The sequence below is a fragment of the Festucalex cinctus genome, chromosome 4 (assembly GCF_051991245.1).
Source record: "Festucalex cinctus isolate MCC-2025b chromosome 4, RoL_Fcin_1.0, whole genome shotgun sequence".
In the NCBI taxonomy this organism is placed as follows: domain Eukaryota; kingdom Metazoa; phylum Chordata; class Actinopteri; order Syngnathiformes; family Syngnathidae; genus Festucalex; species Festucalex cinctus.
In genome coordinates, this window is record NC_135414.1 from 20,866,293 (window position 1) to 20,890,042 (window position 23,750).

At 39.5% G+C, this 23,750-nt stretch overlaps 1 protein-coding gene across 2 annotated transcripts in view; it reads left to right on the forward strand.

The window, feature by feature from the left end:
• The window catches only part of chst8 (carbohydrate (N-acetylgalactosamine 4-0) sulfotransferase 8), a 134,468-nt gene that overhangs the window by 15,636 nt on the left and 95,082 nt on the right, over nt 1-23,750 (forward strand). Inside the window, exon 2 of one of the 2 annotated variants that reach the window (XM_077519649.1) lies at nt 14,254-14,411. In XM_077519649.1, coding sequence (XP_077375775.1) covers nt 14,258-14,411 — 154 coding nt within the window. In that variant the 5' untranslated portion in view covers nt 14,254-14,257. Of the gene's footprint in view, nt 1-14,253; nt 14,412-18,160; nt 18,383-23,750 lie in introns of those variants that run through there. The other variant, XM_077519650.1, reaches the window with a different exon arrangement.

Here is a 23,750-nt window from a genome sequence, read left to right on the forward strand (position 1 = left end):
GAAAAGAAGGTCTTGAAGCTACAAGGGAAATGGTGTAATATTAACACAAAATCTTCTAACAATAAAGTAATAATGTTGTGCAAACAAAGTTGCCATATACAAAAAAAAGTTATGTAACAAAAATAAAGTTGAAATATTACATGAAAAAAATGTTTTGTTTTTTTGTACATTTGACATGAAAAGCCTCTGAAACTTTAAGGATTCTTTGAATTAAAGCAATTTAAGTCACAATTGTCACGGCAGTTCTAAAAGGCCCTTTTTTTTTCCCTGAGTACTTAATTGGATATTAAGCCACTCCATTAGAAGCAGGGATGTACTTTTTCCTGAACAATTTTCACTGTTTCATGTTATGATTTGCTGGTTAAAATTGCACAGTCAATTTCATAACAGCTGATTCGAGTACATGAATTGAAAGTAGCACAATGGGATCCATTTTCGTACCAGGGCATGAGACACTGTCTAAATCTGCGAAATGTCGGGCTAGACTTTGTTTTGGAATTTTCGTAGATGCACGCAGTTTGACACAGTATAAAATATGTTTTGTGCCACGAGGGCGTGAACCCAGGCGACTTCATTCACCACCAATAGAAGCCATTCCATTTGAAATCAGCACGTGAGAGGAACACAATCTTTTGTCATGGCGGAAGGTGGAACTGATTTGCTGGGGTACATTTTTCCATTTTTTTCCCCCTATTTGCAGCAGGCCTTTGCTATTCATACCTGTCCACGCTGGACTGATAAGCCAATCACAGGGCAAATATAGACAAACTCACATTCACAAAGACCGCTCATAATCCATTCGAGTGCTAGTGTTAGCTATGTGCTGTTCCACGAAAAAGATATGATTACAAGTAGCAAATTCCATGACAAAGGTCAAGAATGTGTCTAATTTCAAAAGTAAAGTTGATGACTGACACAACGTGAGTGCAAAATACAATTATTTCATCAGACCGTTCAAAAGAGAGTTGAATCTGCAAAAGAATCCTTGCTACTGTTCAACACTGCCTTTTGTGTTTCGACATGATCTTCATCTTCACTCTCGTTGCGGGATTCTTGTTGTCTTACCAGGAAGCGGCTGCCAGCAGCTCTTCAAGGCAGGAGCCGCCTGACCTTGAGGAGTTTAATTTGGCCGAGCTTCTTCTTCTTCTTTTCGCGGTTCAAGTTCGACCTTGCAATGCCGCAAGCACAAATTGATTCAGCAAGAGAAGTTTGATCGTCCGTTTTTGAGTTTTTAAGTCATTTTCTTCCGTGCGTGGCAAGGGACTCTCTCCGGAAGCCTTTTGCTGATTCAAAGGTTGGAGAACGGGAAGGAATGTAGACTATTCACTCAGCTCTTATAAAAGCTCACAAGACAGGTCCTCACCTGGGGCCTCATTTATCAAGCACACATACGCACACAAGTGTGCATTAAGCGTGCGTATGAACATTCCTATGCAAAGTGTGTATATATATATATATATATATATGAAATGCTAACACTTTTGTTTCTCAAAAAGCACCAGGATGTTACTGTATGCAGTCTTTATATTCTCACCTGAAGGCTTCGTGTGACACGCATCTTCCCTTTTATGAGGTTAGCATGAGTTATAGCTATGTTTAAGGCAGGATGGTGACGTGCAACAACACCGCGGCGCAAATGGTCTTCACACTGGTTTTCATGTGCATGCATCAAAAGCATCAGAGCTGTGAGGTGTGGAAATAGAAGCTTGATATTTGATGTGCATGGCGGAAAAGGGCAACCAGGACGGAGAAAGGGCACCTGCGCATCCCTGCAGCATACACAAGTAACCTTATGTAAACATCCATTTGAACACTTATAATGATAATAAACAGCACACTTGATAATGATAATAATTGTGATTACACAAAATTTAATATACAAATAAGAGTTTTGATCATTACAATTAAAATGATAATAATATGAAGAAGAATAAAGTAATGACTATTCATTTTATTTAATATTGCATTATAATTATTTTGCATTTAAAAAATTGCAGATAAATAGTGGATGAGGTTTTTGGATGAAACATTTGATGCAGCACCACGTGCTAGCTGGATTAGCTGTTACCGCTAGTTTAAAGCTGGGAGGGCTTTGTTGCCATGGTTACGGACTGCCGCCCACCTGTTGGGCAACCTCAGCGGAAAAAATGAGAATGATCAAATGACCAGAACATTAAGTACACCTGCACTAATGCAATGCCCAAATATACTATTAGCCCAACTACTACTACTATATTTACTACTGCTAGTGCTATCACTAATGCTAATGCACTACTATTTATTTATTTTTTACAATTACTACACATTACTATCACTATTACCACCAGCACATCTAGTGCTATCCCAACTGGTTCGACTGCAATGGCCCGTTAGGACTGCAGGAAAAAATAAATAAAAAATCACTTTTGTGGCCTTGCACGCTGCAAGAACCAAGACAAGGGCAAGCAAAATTCTCTCGGACCCTCTATATCCTGGTCACCACCTCTTCCAGCTCCTCTCCGATTGTGATTTTGAACATTATTAGTTTTACTACTAGCCATTTAGTTTCTTGGTGAAGAAATGTCGCCTCTATACAATCCTTAATATTTTTTTTTGTATTTTCTTTTTGTTGTTGTTGTATTTTAAGACCATTTAGAAAAATGTTAGAACCATTTCCTGTTCGATGTAAATGCTCAGCAATGTCAAACACAAGTCTGCAAGTTGCTGACACCACTTTCTATTTCATCAGCTTGCTCACACACTGTTTTTATTTGCCGTCCGTATTTTGTTTGTTTCCCTTCATTCCAAACTTTAGAGGAGTATTGATTTTGTATCCGGGCGCTAACGTTAATCCGCATCACTGCCGCTTCCTCCACGCTCCCTTGCCGTTGCGCAAGTGCCGATGGTACGAAAGGTCACCGTTGGCATTGTTTACACAGAAGCAGAGGAGCCCGCGGAGGCTGACGTGTTGATGTGACAGATGGCGCTCGCACCGGATGATTCAGACGTGCAGTTTGGCGCGTCAGAGAGGGAGTTTGGTCTCAAAGTATTCCTTCCATTGGAGTCCAAACGCTGCGTTGTGTTGTGTGTTTGGGGCCAGATGCAAACACTGCAAGTACCTGACTGTACAAATCAATATTTGTTGTTGGGGAAAGCATTCTTGTTTATTTTTCAATCCCACCCTCTGTGCTCTGCTGCACAGCACAGTTCAAACTGCACTTTTTTTTTTTTTTTTTTAAATAGTCGCTTTATCCCCAAGTGGTTTGATGCATTTTTTTTTCTGGATTGCTTTCAAATGGTGTGTTTAAGTGCTTTTCTTTTTTTTCTTATTTATTTATTTATTTTTTTCTCAGGACTAGTAAATGGCTCAATGTTGGGAGGTTCAAGGGTACATAAATCCACCATTGGCAACACTGAGCTCATTAGTAGACTTTTTTTTTTTTTTTTTTCCCTCTCGCTCTCTCTTCAAAATTGTGTTCTGAGTTATTTGTGACGTGGTGCTTTTCTATTCATATACCAGCAATCTTTCAATTGGTTGAATCATGTGGTGCATTTAAGTTCTATGGGCACTTCATGAACTTTAATTTTAGAAACTCTTTCTGGACTGATGATTGAGCAAATTGTAGGATTCCAAGGGCACACCAATGCAACATTTGCAACGAAATTGAGCTCATCGTTTGGCTTTTATGGAATCTTCATCCCCATTGGGTGAAGGACTTTGTGTTCTGTGGTATGTTTAAGTTCTGTGAGAACTTTCTTTACAAGTACTTATAGCTGCTATCTACCTTAATACTATAGTGAATTTATTCATCACTATATTTTAGCATATGATTGCATTACCACAGCGCTCACTTATTATTATTATTATTATTATTATTATTATTATTATTATTATTATTATTATTATTATTATTATTATTATTATTAAGACCCGCAATAGACGTAGCTTTTTTGTTTTGTTTTGTTTTGTTTTGTTTTGGCTTTGTTCCCATTGGTTGAATATATTTCTTGTCTGAGATGGATGGTTCAACAAAATCACAGTCTCCGGGAGTTCAACCTAGTGTTTAGAGCAAATTAGATTAAAAGGCATACGGGTATTGAAAAAGAGCTGACATCCGTTTATAAAGCATTTTGCTCAATGGATATAATGCAAGTGAGAACTCCAAACGCGATGTAATTACTTTCACCAACACCTTCGCATCAGCATTGAGCAGAGCTAATGATCAATAAGAAAGTCAGCTTTTTACTCTTCTTAAGAAAGACGGCAATGGTGGCTTGTGTTAAAGTGGGTGCAAATGAGCCACATTCTAAGGATTCACTGAACACAAAAGTAGTGGTGCCAATTTTCCAATACACTTTTTCTTTGACTGAAAGTGTTTGGTTCCACTCATCGTTTCTGAATGCTGCAATGCGCCTTCCCCGTTGTGGGTTATCTCGAGTTTTATAAGGACACATATTTTAAATGCAGCATGGTCAAAGAAAGCAGAATTCATCATTGAAGTTGTGTTTAGGGAGACAAAAAAAAAATACAACCACGCTTGTCAACACAATTTTCGATTAATTCTTGGAAATTCTGTTCAGCGAAATTGCACGCTGGGATGTGGCCATCCATCTATCGATTGCTGTACAGTGTATAAATGACGGCATCATTCGAGTGGCTATAATAAACCTCATTCTTGAGGGACTTGGGTTGACTGAAACATTGAGGAATGAATGGAGGTCAGATGAATGTGTTTGTAATTTGTATTAGAGACAAAATGGTGCAGTACTTATCGCTGCTGACTTCATGAATTATTTCAGAGGAAGCGGCTCTTAATGCACTCTCAAACCTCAAGGGATGTTACGCTTCTTGACTGTCTCGCCGGGGGTAAATAGTCCATCCGTTCTTTTCATGTTGATTGCGATCTATAGGGCCCGCCGGCACTAAACGGTACAAGCTAGGAACTGTTTTAATGTAGTGTACATCGCAACTGGAGTTCAGAGAGTACTGAGTGACGCAGCACTTTTCGTCATGTTTGTCAGCGGATTTGTGCTTGTTTGTTGAGTAAGACTCCAATGGGTGATCTAAAACTTTTAAGCACCAAGAAATTCAGGAAAATTATTTACCATTTAGCCCAATGTAAACATTTGGGATGAGAGGTTAGCAGTCATCGAGATAAGCATAGCAACAATGTTGGGTTCCTGGGATTTGAAATAGAATGAAACGATATCGAATAGGTTCGGACTACAGAGTGACACAGTGGATTTTAACTCTTGTCCCATCCCACTCATCCTGTCCCAGTCCCGGACCATATTAGAAAGAAGAAAAATAAATAAATCTGGGCCTGTCCTGCTCCCTGTGAAAATGACTCCTGTCCCAACTATTAGGTGGCGCTTGCCCGACCTCTTCAAAATAAAATTCTTGAAAATATTTCTGTCAGTGTCCTCTAAAATACAATACCGTGGTTCTACTGTTTTGGTCTTAAATTCCTGTATATTTTGTCCTTTTTTCCTCGGAGAAGTTGACAGTTTGTTTCGCGCATTTTACTGGATAATTATCCTCTCCCCCATCTGCTCCCGTAAAGTAAAAAAAAAAAAAAAAAGATAACCGTACTATATTTTTTTCCATATAAACATACAAACAAACAGCAGAAAAACAAAAAAAATTAAAAAGAAGAGAAAAAAAACCATACAATCCTCAACCAAAGAAAGCTGGAAGTTTCTTCATTTTTCTCAGTCATTAGAATTCCACATCAAAATATTCACTTCAGTATCCACAACATCTCCATCTGAGGCTTGTGTCAAACATCTTAAACCCAAGACCCAACAGTTTGACAAAAGTTCAAGTTTATCCACGGTTACTGTCCCCGTCTATTGTGCATTCTGCCAAAGACTTCAGCACCTTTCACTTCCGCACTCCAGAGTGTAAGTCTAGCGCCTTTTGGTAAAACATATTGCACATTTTGATTCAGTTCACTTGTTCCATGCTCCACTAGTGATGGCCCGGTGGCAATGCGGCTGCTGACTCAGTCTGACGGGCTTGGAGTTTGCGCTTCTCAAAACTGTGGATTAAGACTGAATTAGGGGTGTCAAGCGATTTACAATTTTTAATTGTAATTAATCGCATGACTTCAATAGCTGACTCACAATTAATCACACATTTTATATCTGTTCTAAATGTAAAACAGTACAAGTTTCATACACCTGTTAACATAAAAGTGAACAAATGTTAAACAAATAGAAATATGGCTGCATCTTTTAGTCATTGATACATCCATCCATCCATTTTCTTGACTGCTTAGTCCTCACAAGGACAGCAGGGGGGTGCTGGCGCCTATCTCAGCTGTCTTTGGGCAGTAGGCGGGGTACACCTGGACTGCTTGCCAGCCGGGCACACAGAGACGAACAATAGGGACAATTCGGAGTGCCCAATTAACCTGCCATGCATGTCTTTGGAATCCTCCACAGATGGGTGAGGCTAAATTAGAACCTTTTTTTTGCTTACACCATCTTACGTCTAAACACACACATATGATATGCAACACTTGTTTTATGGCCAAATTTAGATGATTCCCATGAGTAATGCACCATAATTAATGATTAAACAAGCATTTTTTTGTTTGTTTGTTTTGTTAAGAGCAGCCGGAGCTCTGAGGGGAAAAGAGTAATATATTAAAGTCAGCAAGAACCCTCTTCTATTAATTATATGTTGCGCTGTATGCAGTCATACACTCATTACATCATTACTTATACAATTTTGTACAAATGACATACTTGGGCCTAATTCAGTGGTAATCATTGAGCCAAACTGATATTTTTGTGACACAATCGTGTTACTGCCACTTACGATTTCACAAGAACAGAAAGAGTGTCGAGAAACAAATGGGATGTGCATCACCACATTTGAAAAGTGGCAGGACAAGCAGGACTCGGCGTTAATCACGTAACATTGTGTTCAGGTCAGCACGCAAGTCATCGACGCTAAAAATCGCGCACGTCTGCTATTTTACACTCTGCCACTCAGGTGTGATGCGCCGGTGTTAATTGCACACTGATTGAATACATCTGCACAGGGAGAATCGGCGTTCAATTTAATTAAATTATAATCACTTTGATGGTATTCGGTGATTTCGCTCAGGATGCAACTTGCGGAGGAAACGCTTCGTTGAGCTGGAATCACATCATCAAGGCAGAAGCAATTACAATTATCCAACAAATATTTAGAATTATTCTGTCGTTTAAGCAAGGGCGGCACAGTGAGCTAGTGGTCCTTCACAGTTCTAAGGTTCCGGGTTTAAATCTCTGCACAGGTTTGCATATTCCAAAGAGATACCTAAAGACTCTATGTCTTTAAGATTGGAAAGTCTAATTCTAAATGTAAAGGAAGACAAAAATGGAACAAACATCAAATATCAATAAAGCCGAACGTCAAGAACAATCAGTGGTGCTGTTATAAGGTTTGATAAATGATGTGAGATGATCAAATAAAATAAATCCGTTCCAAAATTCAGTTAACCTGGCAATAGCCAGATTAATAGCCAACTGGTACCTCTCCACAGTAATTTCGTCGGGAAAAGGCGGGACATTCTGTACAATAATTTGAGCAGATTAGACGATGCAGCATTGTACACGTTTGTTTTAACCAATCACAGCCATGGGTGAAAATGTCATCTCGGTTCATGTCGAAGGGGGGAAAAGCACAAACATCTTACCAGCTAGAAATGCACGAAGCGCCTCTCGCTGTTCAACATTCAACACGGAAATGGTGAGTACATCTGCGAGAACAGAATTAATTACAGCATCCATTCGTCCACGTTAGGTTTGTTTGTTAGCGCCGGCGTAGGCGCTGACTTCCTGGTTTCGTCATAGTTGCATATCCCGCCCCCAAATATAATGTCGCTCTGTGATTGGTCCGAACCACTAACGGCGGTTATCAGCGGGAGCGGTACAAGATGTATTCTCTGTGAACTCACAAATACCGCGAGAATTCATCTTGCGAGAGCAATGTTAATAATCAATGGTTAGAGAAGCTTTTTCTTTTTTTTCCAAGTTGGTCAGCAATTCAATTTGTAATCTTAAATTGGTTCAACAATTCTCTTTTTAGAGTGAGTATAGACACCCAAGCTTGAGTTCAGTGGAATGATACATGCAGAAGCTGAATAACAGGTTAAGATGGGGTCAATATCAATATTTGCATGTTCTTACAAACTGTACATACACTGCATATATTCCTACATCAGAGGAAGAAGCTCGGTGATTTGGAGTACACTAAAAGCCGCACATTTAGTGTAAGTTTGTAACGATATACATAAAAAATGAAATACATAATAGTGCTTCTTTGCTTTTGTGTAAACAGGAACACATCTTTTGATAATCAGAATGAAACATGGGAAAAATGTAAATACCAACTGTACAGAAAAAGTTTCTCAAGTAAAATAATGTATATTTAACAGTTCAAATCTTTTCTTTGGAGTACAAACATCGTGTCCCATGTTGGGTATGTCTGTTCCGCACCACAAAATCTGAATCCAAACGCATGTAGCGATGTATCCCAAGTGAGTACGTAGCTCTCCATACTGTAGGTAATTAACGTATATGAGACAATCTCAAAAGACGTGTGATGAGCTTGCTTCCTCTCGAGTATTGTCACCTCGTCCTAGTTTCTCCACTACTGTGCACTGAGCCACTCATTAAATGTTCATCAAATGTGGATTATTCAAGAATCTTCTCAAAACCTTGACCTGCTTACAATTCACCGCCTGGACGGCAAAGGAATCAATAGTGCCGTGCTGAGCAACTGCATTTAACTTTATTATTGTTATTATTATTATTATTATTATTATTATTATTATTATTATTATTATTATTATTATTATTCACTTCAAAATAGGCTTTGTTGATCTGTTATTTTATTAGTAGTCATGGAAGGCAAAGAGGGAAGCACTAAATGGTGAATTCAGTTTTGCTTTTTATTGCGTCAGCTGCAATTATGGAGTATGAAATCATCCCAATAGAATAGTGTTTCTCAACCACTGTGCGTGAGATATTGTCCAATTTCACCTAATTGGTGACAACAAATTATCCACAATGTGCTGTTGTTGAGTATCTGTACAGTCTTCTAGTGATTAGCCGAGTAACCATGTAATATTCTTCCATATCAGTAGGTGGCAGCAGATAGCAAATTGCGTTGTACTTTGAGACAAGAGACACTGGTCGAGTTGTGGCTAGCAAGAGTACGGTGACAGACTGGAATGACGTTTTTGAAAAGGAAAGATGCCAACTCCGAACTGGACCCTGGACAAAATTGGGGCCCAAATGAAGGCCCCAAGTACGAGTCCAGGTCACTGGGGATGCAATGGTACTGACTCCGTTGTGCTGTGTGGTGAAAAGCGAGCTATCCAGTCTCACATAAACCTAAATGCCATCTCCAAACAAAACACACTTCGCTTCAAAACAATGCAGACTATTTTGATCGCCTGCGTAAACTGAGAAACAGGAAACTTTCATGAGAAAAAACACAAAGGTAAACGAGAGAACCCTTAAAGCTAGCTACCACATTGCTGAACTTAAAGTTAAGTCCAAAAAGTCACACACTGGCAGAGACATTTTATACTTCCCGCCTGCAAAGCCATTGCAAATGAAATGCTCGGATCTGAAGTGGTTTAAGATTGCCAAAGTCCCTCTCTCAATTTCCAGCCGTATCGTTGATATAATTTAGATACCGGGTAGTTTTAAATATAAATGTTAAAAATTGAAACTGAAAGCCACTACAGAGTTTCGGGGATGCCTCGAGGTTTAAAAAAAAAAAAAAAAAAAAAAAAAAAGGCTGAGAAACACTGCAACTGACAATTCTGAACCTACATGACAAGTCAAAATGGTGATCAACTCAGTGATAGGAAGCGTTCGATCCACTCATTGAAAAGGATTGGACTGAACTTGTAATAAATACATTTAAACTGTGGATTATTTCTAATGTGAAAGGTGCTAACAACTGCCACATGGTGGACACATACGTCTGTTGCCCACATGAATAAGTGGCAAGAGGATGCCGCATTAATTGTGCACGTACAAAAATAATTCAAACTGCATAAACTGTTGTCAGATTTTCTTTCGAGAAATCCACTATGCCTCTTTTGTTTCGAGATGCAGAAATTAAACAACATAAGCTCCAAAGTGACAGACAAAATCCTTCATCAATCATGACCATCTCGTCAGATGTCCAACAAAAACAGTGCTGCCGAATGATGTTCAACCTGAGATACCTTGGGGCTAAACTTATTGGATTTCTAGAATCATCCAAAGTATGACGATACTTTTTTCATTATAGGTTGAAAACTGTCAGGTTAGGCCTTTGATCATGGCAGCAGCAGAAGCGACTCACCGCCACCGTTCAAGACACATCAACGGCGCTTTGAACAGGAGCCCGCGCCCCGCTCGTCCTATTCACCAGCATGTCGTCATTAATTAATAAAGCATGCCTGAAGTGGCTTTCATCTCTTTTATTAGCCTGGCGCCGTCGCTTCCACCGACACTGGGAATGGGGCGCTAATGGAAATAATCGCGACATGCTGCGTCATGGGGGGCTGCAGTGCCCCAACATGTTGAGTTTACTTTTCTCAGGTGACTCAAGAGTGATTGGATGTAGAGATGACAATGCATGAGGGAATAATTTGTTTTGTAGCTGCTCGATTTTTCCCAAAACTTGAAGCATTGAACATACATTTAGCCCAAATTCTGTCCTGGATTTCAAATCATTTAACAATGCAAAGGGGGAAGAAAATATTTTTCATGTTAGCATTAATTATTTATTACTTTATTATGTACTTATTACTTATTTATTACTATTATTACTATATAATATCTATCAACTTATAACTAACTTATCTCCACTAATAAATACTTTGCACAAACAAAGTACAATAACAAGCTACAATTTATCATTTAAGGGGGAGTACCGATACCAGGTATCAGTGCTGATACTAGCCTTATTTTAAGGTATCGGTACTTACAACGGTGGTAATGGCCGACCTTTAGGGGCCATTTTGTAACATCATCATCAAGCATCAGGAACTGGAAATTCAAAATTTGAGTAATAGAAAACTGCCATTGATGTCATAAAAATTTAAGGAAAAATTCTATATTGTGATGTAGGGCTGTGTAATTAATCAAAATTCAATTACAATTCAATTATTACAGTCCACAATTACAAAATCAGCTTAATTAATTAATTAATTAATTAATTAATTAATACTAATTTTTTTGTTGTTTGAGTTGTTTAAATTTATACATTTGCACCTTTTTTTTTTGTTTCATCCAAAAGGAACATGCATAATTAAAGTTTCATTGTTTTTTATTTATCGTAATATTTTTTTACGTTTAACATTTTCTTGTTTTGTACTGAAAACAAACAAAAAATCATAATCATAATCGTGATTTCAATTAATACGAAATTAATACCAAAATAATTGGGATTTAATATTTTCGGCATAATGAAGCATCTCCATAGCAACGTATAGGTATTTTTTCAAAATTATCTGTCTTTTTTTTGGGGGGTGGGGGGGGGGGGGGGGGTACTAGTGTTATTGTTATCTGGTATCGGTGACGACTCAAGAGTGGAGTATCGGTCTGAAATAATTGTTCCGAACATCCCTACATAAAACCAACTTGTGCCATTGTCAATCCCCCCACGACCCCCATGTACTCCATGTCATGAACTTAAAAATTGGATAAATGTGATTGCTGAGAGCGGGACTGGCCGGAGGGAAAGAGTTAGAAAATCAAATCAGGTGTCAAACGTAATTTTGATTTGTGGGTTACAGTAAATGTTTTGGGTCTTATCATATTTGTTTCTGTGTCGTCTGTGGTAGGTTTAGGTTTTCCAATAGGTTTTCCAACCCCAGTTTATATGATTATGTGTATGATGTCATCCATATGAACGTATTGACTATACAGACAACATTTGATGAGGAAAAATCATGGAATATTTAAGGCCTGAAAAATGTCACAGCTGTCATCGGACACTAATTGAATATTTAAAGTGTTTCCTCTTTCTTGGTTGTTTTTTCGCACAGGATGCTGCGTGACAGTCGTGTTCTTTACACGTCACGGAAACGGTGCATTTGATGTCGCGCTTGAGTAGTCACGCTCATTTGCATATTCATAGCAGGAAGACAGCCAGTGTGTGTACTAACGTCGGTCCAGCTGGAATAACATTTCAACGCCTCGACTTTTATTTATTTTTGGAGGGTGTGGGAGATTTATTTATTTTTTTTTTGGGGGGGGGGTAAGCAGCTCAAATTTGTCCCAGTTCATGGATTATTGCTCACAAATTAAATAGAATAAGAGGTTTTTATCATGCCAGTTTAGACAAATACAGTGTATGCCAGTTGGAGCGGAGAGATGCTGCTCATGTTCAGCTTGGAGGAGCAAAATATTTCCCCCAAATGTAATTGGCTATTTGCAGTGCTCAAATTATGCCGCACCTGCAAGAGATTTTAAGCAATAACAAAAAATAAATAAATAAATTAAAAAAATTGCACAGTAGCACGTACGATAAGAAGATGTGGAAATACTGTTGACAAACAAATGTGTGTTTTTTTTAAAATGTATTTAAATGTATTCAGACGTGGTTGCAACTAGGTTTGAACATACTGGTAAATATGTTCAATGCCAGGTAGTATGCGTATGTGGAAGTCCAGTGGTGGACAAAACTGTCGTTACATTGCCCCGTCATTGACGGATGCCCACCTGAAGGTGAGAGGACCAACTGAAGCAGATTTAAATCCGTCTAGTCGGGTCAGTAAAAACAGTCCTTGTCAGTCCGTGCATTTTTACGAGGCTTCTCGTCATAATGCATTTGCTGAAAATGCGGAAGCACTCCTCAAAAGGTGGGGACCCGTCAATGATAGGCCAATGTAACGAGGGTTATGTCAACCTCTGTGGAAGTCAATACCCTGTGACATCATGGGAAACATTTAATGGGAATCTTCCTCTGCAGATATAGTAATAGATTAATAAGAATTGCAGATATAAAATGTTTTCTCAATTTTCAAACATATTGGTATAATGTTGGTCAAATGCTAAAATAATGCATATACTTTTTTAACTTGCACATCTGCATTCGTGGCATTATGGGAAAATATGCTACATTTTTAGCATTTAGCTTACAAGTACTTTCAAACGTACTTGCAAATATGTTTAGACGTATTTTCAAGTGCATTTAAACCTATTTGTAAATACGTTGTTCGAACTTGCTTGCAAGTACTTTCAAATAAATAAATACTTTGAAACATATTTGCAAATATGTTCAAACGTATTTGCCAGTCAAAAATGTTAACTCCACATTGGCTGTTCCATGCGTCCGAAAAATCCAAGCTTGTTGCTAGCTTGCTGGTGCAGCATATGTAGCACCTAGGCGTGCCTCAACCTTCAACTACCGTGAGTGATGTAAGCGAAGCTGCCCAGAGAAGATTTTTGGGATGTCTTGGAAGATTATTCTCAGTTTTGTTATCTATTCAGTGTGTTTATTAAGGCACAAAATGTGAAACTGCTTATTTATTAACCCATGCCTCTGTATATAATATGCCCCATTTAAATTTTTACAATAAAAATACTTAATATGTGTCACGTTGGGGGGTGAAGGAGGCAGGGCCCAAATGTAGGGGGCAACAAAAACAGGGCAAGGCAGGGATGCAAGTAAAAAATGGGTTTAATTAATAAAAAATGTAAACCAGGGACTATGGAAAAAATACAAATGAACAAGGTCAAAAACAAACTAACACTAGGGCAACAAGGCATGGCATGGCATGGCATGGAAAACATGGGATAACAGGGACAGCAACAGGAAGAGGAACAGCAACAATGACAGGAACAACAACAGGAACAATGACTCAACAAGAACTGAAAGAAAGCAGGGTAACTAAATACACATGGTAACGAGAAAACAACAGACACCTGGACAAGATACAAGAGGCTTGGGGAGCTGATTGGTCAACACACTGGGAAGGGAAGACACATTCAGGTGGACATGGTTAGACATAACGGGACAAGGGAAGAGACAAGGAACATATGACAAACAACCAAAAACACCAAAAGAAAACAAAATCCCACCCCCACAAAACCAAAACTTGACAATATGCACTTAATTTGTAGCTCTTGATTGTGTTTCGGCCTGACGAACAATACAGTCAGTCATGCGTGTATGACATTTTTTAAAGCAAAAAAGTAGGTCCCTATGTTTTGCTAATTCAGTTATTTTTATTTCTTTTGTCTCCAACACATACAACCTTTCGATAGAATCATGCTGGGGATGAAATGGAGGATGCCACTGGACCCCCAGTGCGGACGAAGGCGGAGGATTCACTGGTTGTTCTTGTTCCTCCTGCTCTTCTCTGCTGGAGGACTGCTTCTCTTCCTCCAACAGCTGGACCAGTCGGAGATGCCCCAACTAGCCGGTAAGTTTTCTCTAATCAATGCCAAAAAAAAAAAAAAAACCTAAATGGAAGGCTGTTTGGCTTGCATGGCCCACAAATGTCTTGGATAGTCTAGTTAGTTCTGTTATTAAAACCTCTGATGTCAATCACTGCTTCATACATTATACATGATGTCAATACTTCATTTGTCATATTCAACGCTTTTAAATGTTTTTCTATAGAAATGAAGCTGCCTCACCTTAAACAAAATGAATACACACAGAAATAAAAACACTTGGCACAGACAAGCAAACATATATATGCTGAAACGTAACTATATCATACATACTGAGAGGGAGTCATGCCTTAATTAGCAGGTGAGACAGTGCGTACATGCACGCAACATGTCTTTGCATAGTTTTTTTGTTTTTCCGACATGTGGTGTACTCAGCTGTGATGTGGCCTGTTTGCCAAATCTGTCGCTTTACAACGTTCCATCCGGGTGTCTCTGAGGTGAGAGTTACCATGGCAATGGAGGGAGTTCATACACATCGAGCCTTTGTGCTCATACAGGGATGCCAGGTGCAGCTAGTATTAGGACTTTGAAACTGTCAATTCTCAAACTCGACCATCGAGCTGGTGGTTGCAGTCATGCTCACAGGAAGACGTTCACATTTTCCAACGCGTTTCCCTCTAGACATACTGTATGTAGCCCGCACACACTGCCTGATCGTTCTTATCCGTCCTCCCATCTCACATTGATTGGTTTGTTGTCGGGCAAAGAAAATTCTGATGAAGTAGCGCGGCGGGATGCCCGAGCGGCAAAAAAAAATCTGCTTCCCCAGCGAGTCGCTGTGCATCGAACAGCGCTCGGTCGTGTGTCGACAGCACACCGACTCATTATGAATATCCAAGCGGTGTCATACGCTCCCACTCTGGATGAGAGCCACTTAGCCCAAGTGGAATCTCCATGCCACTAATACAGTTGTGATTGCCACGCGGTTTCAGAAAAAAACAATGATAGCCCACTTTTTTTTTTTAAACAAAATTCAGCACATACAAGGACACAGTTAAATCCAGGTTATGTAGGAAATATGACAACCTTTGTAAACGTGAAGCCTATTTGAGCTTGTGAGAGAATGACTGTAGAAGAATTGTGCAACACAGATGCTGTGAGAAATCACTTGTCATGCCAACAGAGTCCCAGCCATCCATTCATTTTCTATGGGTGACTTTGGGCCAGAGGCGGAGTACATGCAGTACTGAGCGCACGCCAATCGTAGCACAAATTTCGATCAGCAAGCATTCACACTTAGATTCACACCTATGGGCAACTCAGGCTAGTCTTAGGTGAGCCTAACATGTTTGGTTTTCGATTGTGCGAGGAAGCCGCATTCCCAGAGAAAGCCCAACATGCAAACTCCATCCAGAAGCCCAAATTTCCTCAGACGATGACGCAGACATGCTTCCAACACACAACTCCATTTCATTTTTATTCAAATTCTTTGCAATTAGTGATTACCATCTGTCGGATATACCAGCTTCAAAATTGGTCACAATTGGACAAAATAAGGTCCTCTTTGATGAACCCTTGTAAATGGCAGCTTCAAGCAAAATGGCAGACTGCCTGTGTCTTTTAATCATGGCTTTTTGAGACTTTTCTGCCAAATTTTATGTTTCTAAATGAAAGTAGCCTGAATATGTTAAATTTAAACAATCCAGTGGGGCTGCAAATGTTTTGCAAAACGTACTGAGTCAGAAAATTTTGCCAGCAAGAACACACCATTTTGTTTCCATATTTTAGGTCAAAATTGGTATAGATTTGAATTAAATTTGGAATAGATCTGAAGGACAAGTTAGTCTTTAAAGGTCGCCTAAAATGGGCAAAATTAGACCAAAACAGACATGCATACTGGTAAATTTCATGATGCTAAGTGAAACTACCTTTGGAGGAAGACTTAAAAAAAAAAAAAAAGAAAGAAAAAAAAAAGTGCTACACAGCCAATTTTAGGTTCTGTGAGTCATTGTGTGTTTGGATGCAACTTTTGATTGTTGGACAGTGCTGGAAAGTGCCAAGTCAGCTTTCTTTGCACGCCTACTGCAGGGGACTACACTTTTTTTTTTTTCTTTTTTTTTTTTTCTTGGTCATCCCTTCCAGCGTAGTTTTGATCCATGGGCCTGATATGATGTGTGTATGTATGGTGTGTTAGCAAAACCCAAACAATAGACTAGCTACAAACAAAGACAGAGCTTGATCGCAGAAATAATGCACTTTCTCAAGTGCACCTTTTTACAATGACAACTACAAGAGTTTGTCACATATTCTGTTTTGCTGACATCAGAGCACAACAATTACTTCTCTGCTAATTATTTGGAACTTCTTGTTTTAAAATCTCCTTAGTTTTTTTTGTTTTTGTTTTGTTTTTTTGTCCTCCAACCTAAGTAAAGGCTAAAAAAAAATAAAAATAAAATACAACAGTAACCCCAACGAAGACCCCGGGGAGACTAGCTCCTTAAGCTGTGTCAGTAGCAATGGGGCTCTCAAGTGAGTAAATTTTAGCCTGGGTTTGTTTATGCTGCCAACAAGAAAGTAAAATGTCGTGCAGGTTGATTACACTGTGGAAAAAAACAGATAGTTTACATTCCCAAAAGGTTGTACCGTGTGAAACGTAGCCAAGGTTTGTCGTTGCCAACTAGCGAGTAAACTTCGCTTACGTCAGCAATAAGTGATTTAAAAACGGTTAAGATTCAGTTACATTCAGGACTAGTGACTTAAACATGGCACAAAGTAGTAGTAGTGAGTAAAAATGTATTCTATAAAACATATAAAGGGTTTGTTTATGTTCTCAACCAATAAATATATAATATTTAGCTAAATTTTGTTTATCTTCCCCGGAAACGAGTGAAACATAGATCAGCTCAGGTTAGGTTACGTTGGCAACGTTGTGATACTTGCCCAAGTTTTGTTTATGTTCTAAGTTAAGTTAGGTTAAGTCTAGTTAATTCACATTAGCAACAAGTGAGCAAAACATAGCTTTTAGCGAAGGTTTGTTTATGATCGCAATAAGCGATTTAAAATTTTCATGATCTTTGTACCATTCATCTTTTAGTTTTACATGACATTTGTAAGATCATTTAAGCGAGTATAAAAACAACTTAGCTAAGCTTCGTTAATTATAAATTAGTGCTCTAGCTTTAGGGGGAAATCTTATTGAGTCAGATTGGTAGTTTGTCTTCATGTGAAGAAGGCCAGTTAGCATCACGCTTAATTTTTTCCAACACAGAATCAATCTTGCAGCATTGGCACATCCTTTCATCTGCTCTTGCTTGATTATTGAAAATAAGTGTACAGTTGTCTGAATGATTCATGAGCGCATGTATGCCTGTATAGAGAGGAAGTCCGCACTCTCTCTGAAGCGCGATGAGCAAACGTTCGCCTGGAGCCAGCGTAATGTCGCTTGGCGCCCGACGGGAGCTCATGTCTAATAAAGCCGAGTTATACATAGGGTGTCGGCTTTTATCTGCCCCTCACAAACCTCCTCATCGTCATCGTCCACCTCTTCATCTGTGGTCCGCAGCTTGTGATGAGCCTCAAAAGAGCACTGGTTAACTGTGTGCCTCGCTTCCCTGAAACCGACCCGCCCATCTCTAGAGTAGTTTGTTCAAAGGTGGGTTCAAGTATATTTTTGTGGCTGCATCTTCCGGGTGGATCATCTTAACGATTGTTTCTCGATCCTGTCAATCAATATGCGTAACGCCGTGCGTGCTCGTTCCTAACCGTGCATGCGCACTTCGAGTGTTTGTAGCATGTAGCTAGCTTCGTGTAGTGAGCTTTGAATTCGGCCATTCATCGTTGTAGCTCCAGCGAGCTGACCGCATACTTTGAAAATAGCTGAGAGCCGCAAGAGGACATCCGTATGAAGCGATCGAGGCCGGCTGCCGAGACTGATGAAGATGAGCTCGGACGTTAGCGACATTTGAGAGGCGTTTCCCCCAGACGAGCTGGAGAGCTGGTAGGATGGTCTTCCGCATGCGCAGTTTTTTAAACGTGACAAACAGATGTTTGGCTTCCACTTTTCGAGAACATCATTGAATCCACTTTTAAGAATAGAGGAGCTGTTCAGCACTTCCTAATACAATTAACTCCAGAATTAAAAATGAGGACTACTTTTGACTGCAGAATGTCTTGAGAGTAAAACGTACCTATTTTATTTTATCATAACATGGGTACATTACAGCTAAGGTTTGTTTACATTCCTTACAAGTGATTAAAACATACTGAAGCTAAGGCTTGTTCACAACTAAGTAAAACACAGTTAAGCTTTGTTACATCGTCACACAGGTTTGTTTACCCTCCCGCAAGTAAGTGAAATATAGCTAGCTAACTATGTTAATGTTCCCTTCCCATCATATCAGCATAATGTAGCTAAGATTTGTTATGCGGTGAATAAAACACAGTTAAGGTTTGTTTACCCTCTCAACAATTGAGAAAAATGTAGCTAGATAGTCTTGGAGTCATCGTACTTGCCACAGATTCAAAACAACGTGTGCCGGATGCAGCAAAACCGAGCCGCCTCTGTGATTCACAGTAGCTAGCCTACATTGTTCTGTGCTTTTCTATGTCAGCATATTTTGCAGTCATTATCCATCCTGTCTCTTTCAAATCTACTTTGGTGGTGTATAAAAGTAAAAAATCATAACTTCCATTGTGCGCATACCTCTCGGTATGTCCCTCTGGAGAGAATGCAAGGCTTAATTGCTGGAGACGCTAAGACAAACTGAAACAAACACTGCAATGATAAAATAATTTCTTGTCAGCACTGCAAAACATTGAGCAATATAGCCAATTAACATCAGCCATTTCCACAAGGCTATTAGCCAAATGCGCGAAAAGCCTCAGATGATGCAGGGAGCTGAAGGGAGGCAGCTGCAGTGAACTCTTGTAATTTACTCGTTTATTTCCCCCTATGTCTTCAACACAACACTTTTTCCATTAAGAACGTGAAGTTTGAGAATGTATAGGTGTGTCTGTGGTTTATTCCATTCTATACTTGTTAGGCAGTCAAATTGTGACATAATGCTTAATATTTGAGTGTTGAAAGTTAAATTGTGATAAAGGCGCTATTATATAGTAAGCTAGCGATATGTACTGGAGACACTTGTGTATCTTAATTCAGTTGTGGTTTGTGAGACACGCATTGCATATTATCATTGTGTGAAATGATGCAAACTTTGGGCCTTACTGTGTTTTACCACTCTTTACTCCTGGCTCACACTTACTGCTATACCAGTCTGCAGTAACAATTCAGGTGGGAAAATAATATCAGCGAAATCCTGATGTGAACCGCATTACGGAGAGGGTCGACTGTATGTTTAAATTTTCCATTTTTTACTATCTGTCGAGAGTGGTTTGATACTTTGCCAACTGAACGGTGCCGCTGAAAATTGATTCAAAATCCAAAGAAAGAGTTTCGCAGCATACCGCTAGTGTTCAAGATCGTTGGTTCCACTATATTTAAAGATAAAAAAACAAAACAAAACAAAAAAAACATAATATGATAAGTCATCTGGTGGAAAATAAAGCGCCCATCTATTTGAGTGTGTTCACAGCGTCAGCGAGTACACCTGGAGCTGCATGTGCATATTGTTGACCACTCTGAGGTAAAATTTGATCCCTTTGCCAAAGGTCTGCTAATCCCTTAAGCTTTGTCTGTTTGCATAGTCCAATTTAGCTGTCTCTTAATGTAATTAAATTGTGCTGATGGTGACCCTCGGCGCGTCCGAGTTGGCTTGTATTTGAACACGTTCCAACTGTGCATTTTCACTGAGAGGGTGTGCATGGGGTTTTGTTAAGAAATTCCCACTCTTTAAAATATGTGCAAAGCTTCTTTAATAAAGCCTGTTTGTGTTGTGCTGGCACTATCCTCAGATTCCTCACTATTCCCTTCTGAGCAGGAAGATCATTGGAAAGCAGTACCGGGCCAGCCAAGTCCATCACAAACCCCTTAAATACAATTTTCCTCCTAAAACAAAGAAATGGGGTACTGGAGGGGGGGATCATGTCTCTTAGGAGTTTACGAGCTTACTCGCCAAGAATGTTAAAGCATCCTGCTCAGCCTTTCAATCACATGTCATATGCGGGTGTGGATACACGCCAGCAATCATTACAGCAGCCTTTATTTCATATAGAGAAAACCCGAGAGCTTCTGGGATTGCCTGAAATGCAGAAAAGAAAAGAAAAGAAGACTTTATTTTTTTTTCATCTGTGGGTATCAGGTGCCTGCATCGCTGTCTCTCCGGCGTCTCACAGGCCCGGGTCATGTCAATCGGATTTAGAATGTGAAGTCTACACCGAGGCAACCGCCAGGTCTCGTGGTTTTTTTCCATTAACGTTAATGCCCGCAGCTCTGCCACCGGAGCTTTGCGGGCGTAATCTCATTTTCCCTTGCTGCCATCTTATACTGCTCACCAATGACTTACATATGCCAGTCATACAATTATATTTGTCATTTTTCCGAGACTCTCACTGAGGGAGAGAAAAAAAACACATAACATGGACATTTTGGATCTGTTACAATGAAATTGCATAGAGGGTAATTCCATTGTAGTAAGTGTGGTTACAACTCTTTACTGTAAAACTGTATCCCTCAGAATGCAAATTTTGGTCCAAGTATCCAACCTCTTACTAGCTATAAGGGTGTGATGTAAGAATCTACAGATCTTCTGTGCATGGAAGCCATCCACCAGTCTAAAAGTGTTTGTATATATTTTATAATTCACTTTATTTAAAACTCTGCGCCTTGTGTAACTCATGATCTTACGGTGTCAAGGGATGGGAATAGCAGTTGTAAGGAAGTAAAAAGGGATAAACAAGGAATAAATTATGAATTGCTCTTGTATCTTTTATTCATTGTTCCTCCATTTTAAGAATATCTCTTTCTACAAATGAGCCCGTCGTCATTGTTGTTGGAGGGTTTCCGGCGGGAACGGGAGGGGCCGGGAGAACGGCAAATCACTTGATGTCACAAATAGAACGCTGAAAATTTGAACTAAGCAAAACTGGAGTTGAATAGGATTGTGGAAAAAAAATGGGATTGGTAGCCTACTAAGCAGCCTGACGATTCCACTTGTGCTTTTATTAAAGTAGTGGGCTTTTATGTTGCCCTTTTCCATGATGCCACACTCGGTAACATTTGAAACGAAGAGGAAATAAAACATAGTGATGAAGTAGCACCTGGAGGATCCAACAGCAAGGGGCTGATTTTATTTTCAATGAAAAATGTCTTTGAAGACCGTAATCATGAACGCTGCCAGTCAGTCTTTTTTTGGGGGGCAACGTGGCTCAGCGGGCTCATCAAGCACAAGGACAAGCATTCATCCTAACAGTCTAACACGTCAGATAAACATAAAGAAAAAAATGAAGGCCACAATGACATTCAGTCAAAGATTGACTGTTTTAATTGGTCTACAATTTAAAGGCTTTTATATTTACTTGCTTTTTAATAACTCACCGTGACGTTCAAAAGCAAACAACGGTCATGTGCTTACGTAGATTTTCTACTGATACCAAAAACATTGAATTATTGTCTGTAGTCTCCATTTCGATGCACTGAAGTGTCCACAAATAAATTCCAGAGGGGGGCATGTCAACAAATTTTGAGTGTCCGTCTTCTGTCAGTTGTCAACAGTCGGGACACTCTTCCGTCATAGTCAATTTTAGTTTTAGTAACATTTGGAGATACACGACTAGAAAAGACAAAAACATATATGCTAACGTTAGCGTACACTGTAGACACTCCACACTTTTCAGTGCATTCAGAAAGTATTCACGGCGCTTCACTTTGGCCACGTTATGTTCCATAATTTTATTCCAAAATGAAATAAAATATTTTTTCCTCCAAATTCTATACACAACACCTTTTCTTTGAAAGTTTGAAAGCACGGTGGCCTCCATCATCCGTGAATAGAAGAAGTTCCAAACAACTCTTCCTAGAGCTGGCCGCCCTAAACTGAGCAGTTGTGAGAAGGGCCTTAGTCAGGGAGGTGACCAAGAAAGCAATGGAAACTCAGTTTGAGCTCCAGCAGTCCTCTCTGGAGAGAGGAGAAGCTTCTAGTCGGACAAGCAACACCGCACCAATCAGGCCTGTGTGGTAGAGTGGCCAGATGGAAGCCACTCCTTAGTGAATGGTACTTGTCAGCCTGCTTTGGGTTTGCCAAAAGTAACCTCAAGGACTCTCAGACCAATAAAAAGTAAATTCTGTGATCTGATGAGACAAAGATTGAACTCTTTGTGAATACCAAGCTTCATGTTTGGAGGTTACCAGGCACTGCTCATCGCCTGACCAATACGATCCTACAGTGAAGCATGATGGACAGGCCAGCTTTATTTTCCTCGATTGCTGTTGCTTGTTGTCTGTCTCAGACTGAGGCAAGTAGAATTGGATTGAGCAAGTACTGGGTAGTGGAAAGTGGCGAAACACTGCAGCACTTTCAAGAGTAAAGTGGTCGATGGGATTTCCGCTTTCTTGGAAGTTGGCGCACTTAGCAAACAAAACTCTGTTCACAGAATTAATTTCATCAGACAGCGTCGGAGTGTTGCATAAGCACGTTTGATACTTTTGCTAATGTTGCTCTCGCTGTCTGTTAGGAAGCCGCGGCAGACGCGTGACGGGGTGAAACGAAGACTTTTAGGTAGTCTGGAGAATTCTCAAATAGATTTGTGAACTTTTCAGATTTTCAGTTGTGTTTCCGGCAAACCGGCCTTGTGGCGTCGACAGGGAGACGTGCGAAGAATGAGTGGGAGAAGGAGAGAGAACGTTGTGTAACAGCTCCCACCAAGGAGACATCGTGCCGCTGGAGAAGCAAACGGCTGAATTCAAGGTTTTGCTCACGTTTTGACCCGTTCACGAGGACATATTACGCAAGATCAGACGCACTGCAAACTGTGTTTCATCATCATCAAATGGTTCAATAATTTTGTTTGTGTTATTCTCTCATTGAAACATCCAAGGCTGAGTTTGCAATAGGTACTCCTTAACAAAGGCAGAAATGTTTATTTCAGCCTAGGTAAAAATGCGTTAATTTGGAGGTATGATGATTTGTTTTACAGTTTAAAACAGTTCCCAGGTAGCTTCATTAAATGTTAGTCAGATGCTTTTTGTCAAAATACCTGAAGGATCGAGGTTTACAGGAAGTATACTTTTTTTTTTTTTTTTTTTTTTTTTAGCTAAAAGGCCACAACTGTTATTTTAAATGGGCAAATGAGCTGCGTCATTAATCTGTTAGGTAAAACAAATATGTTAAAAAGTGTGAAATAGTTTATTTGAAGGAAGACTAACTCAGTAGCATTTTAAATTTTATAATGGGTAATGTTTAATTATA